Source organism: Pteropus vampyrus, unplaced genomic scaffold, assembly GCF_000151845.1.
Source record: "Pteropus vampyrus isolate Shadow unplaced genomic scaffold, Pvam_2.0 Scaffold124, whole genome shotgun sequence".
Taxonomy (NCBI): domain Eukaryota; kingdom Metazoa; phylum Chordata; class Mammalia; order Chiroptera; family Pteropodidae; genus Pteropus; species Pteropus vampyrus.
Genome location: NW_011888905.1, coordinates 873,629 through 875,516, shown reverse-complemented (window position 1 = coordinate 875,516; position 1,888 = coordinate 873,629). Strand labels below are relative to the sequence as shown.

At 65.5% G+C, this 1,888-nt stretch overlaps 1 protein-coding gene across 1 annotated transcript in view; it reads right to left on the bottom strand.

The window, feature by feature from the left end:
* Positions 1-1,714, bottom strand: part of ARHGEF11 (Rho guanine nucleotide exchange factor 11) — a 42,529-nt gene extending 40,815 nt beyond the window's left edge. Inside the window, exon 1 of the mRNA XM_023534286.1 lies at positions 1,167-1,714. Within this exon, the coding sequence (XP_023390054.1) occupies positions 1,167-1,460 (294 nt within the window). The 5' untranslated portion in view covers positions 1,461-1,714. The remainder of the gene's footprint in view (positions 1-1,166) is intronic.
* Between the last annotated feature and the right edge of the window lie 174 nt (positions 1,715-1,888).

Below are 1,888 nucleotides of genomic sequence, written 5' to 3'. Positions count from 1 at the left end.
GGAGCGGCCCCCAGACTTCAGTGAGCACGAGACTTCACCACAAAGCCTACTCCCTGGCCCCCTTGCCGGAAAGCGGTTCAGTCCCTCGGGCTGGGCCAGGACGGAGGGTTTCAGCCATCTCTGCCCCTGGGTGATGGGCACGGACAGAGCACATTGCACTTCGAGGAGCAGACGTTAACAACTGCTGTGTCACACTGTGACTTCCAAGCCAATCCAAAGGACATCTCCTCCCCGACACACACACATGCACACACGCACACACGCACGCACGCACGCACGCACCTCCCCAAACTTGGGTTTGCTGGAGCCACGCTTCCAATCTGCCCTCTGTGATCTGACCCTGCTTGGGCCTGGGGGAGAGGTGAGGGTCCCTGGAGGGGACCCCAGGCCCTCTGGGCCAAAGAGCCCGCAGAGGCCAAGCACAGTCAGCGCGGCCGGCCAGCTCCCTTCTCCTGGCCCAGGAGCCTCGTGAGAACAGGGCAGCAGAGGACAGAGCCCTGCCACGGGCACGACAAATCCCTAAGAGCAGCCGCGATCACTGAGGGGCCTGCGGCCACGCGCCCCCTTTTGGGTCACGGATTGGACGCCCTCTTTTCGCCATTCCCACGAACGGATTCCACATCTTCCCTAAGCTTCGGGAGGAGCCCTTCCCTTGCCGTGTGGCACTGTGCTCCGTGTGAAGGGCCGGCCTGCTCCCGCCCCGTTCCTGCGTCTCCTCCGAGCCGGGCTCGCCGCGCTCCAGTCACCAGGCCCAACCCCGTGCGCGGCCACCCAGCTCTCTGGCTCACTCGCTTTAAGCTCCCCCACTCCCATCTCCCTCCCGTCTTCCTCAGCCCAGGTCACTGACAGCGAGGACGCTGGAGGACCTGCCACCTGGCTGCAGGACCGCGCCCCGGAGTGCCTAGTCCGCTACTTGGCTGATTGCTCCCGAGGGGGCCCCCCACCTGCCCCCCACGTGGTTTCATTTCCATCTCAAACTCCTGAAATCTCACTTCTTCAGGGAAGGCTTCTCTCCGCCCAGTGGCCTATAGGTCATGTTGCTGTTTTTACGCTTCCCAGCAGGCCAAGCGAACGTGCTGTCATCCCTGGAAATTCTGCCTGGTGGCTGAGCCCTGTGGGGACCCTCCCAGAAGCCCCAGGGACCCAGTTCTAGAGAGACCCGTTCACGCCCGGGGACTGCCCAGGCCTCTGGGATGCGGTGCAGGCCACAGGCGGGCTCGGTGAGCACGGGACTCACCGGGCCGCACAGACTGCACCAGGACCACGCGGTCCCCGCTGACCGTGAAGCCGAAGCCATGCTGGTCCTTCTGGATGATGACGCAGCGCTGAACGAGACCTGGGCACAGGTGAGAGAAAAGGGGCAGGCGGGCACTGTGGCCAGGTGGCGAGGGCAGGCGAGCCAGGACTGACCCCGAAGCCCCGAGTTCCCTCCTCCAGAAAAACCAGGCTGGTCCCTCCATGCTCCAGGGCCTCCACGCCTCCCTCAGGGGCGACGCTGCTCCACGCAGGGTGTCGCCCCGCGGTGCTGAGCGGTGGGCCTCTCTGGACGTGCCCACCCCTCTGGGTCTGTCTGGGTGTAAAGGGCAGGGCTAACGCCCAACGTAGCAGCCCGAGCTGTCAAATCACGCCCAGTGGGCGCTTGCCGACGCCCTGCAGAGCGAGCACCTCACGCTGGCCACACTGGCCAGACCTGGGGACAGGGGAAGGACAAGGGACGCCACTGCTCACAGGCACGTCTGCGCAGAAACGCAGAATGAAAGGAGAGGCTGGGATGTGCAGCGTCTCCATGCCTGTGCGTGGGGCTCGGTGTGCGTGGGGGCGGCGTGCGTGGGGGACGGTGTGTGTGGGGCTCGGTGTGCGTGGGGGACGGTGTGCGTGGGGCTCGGCG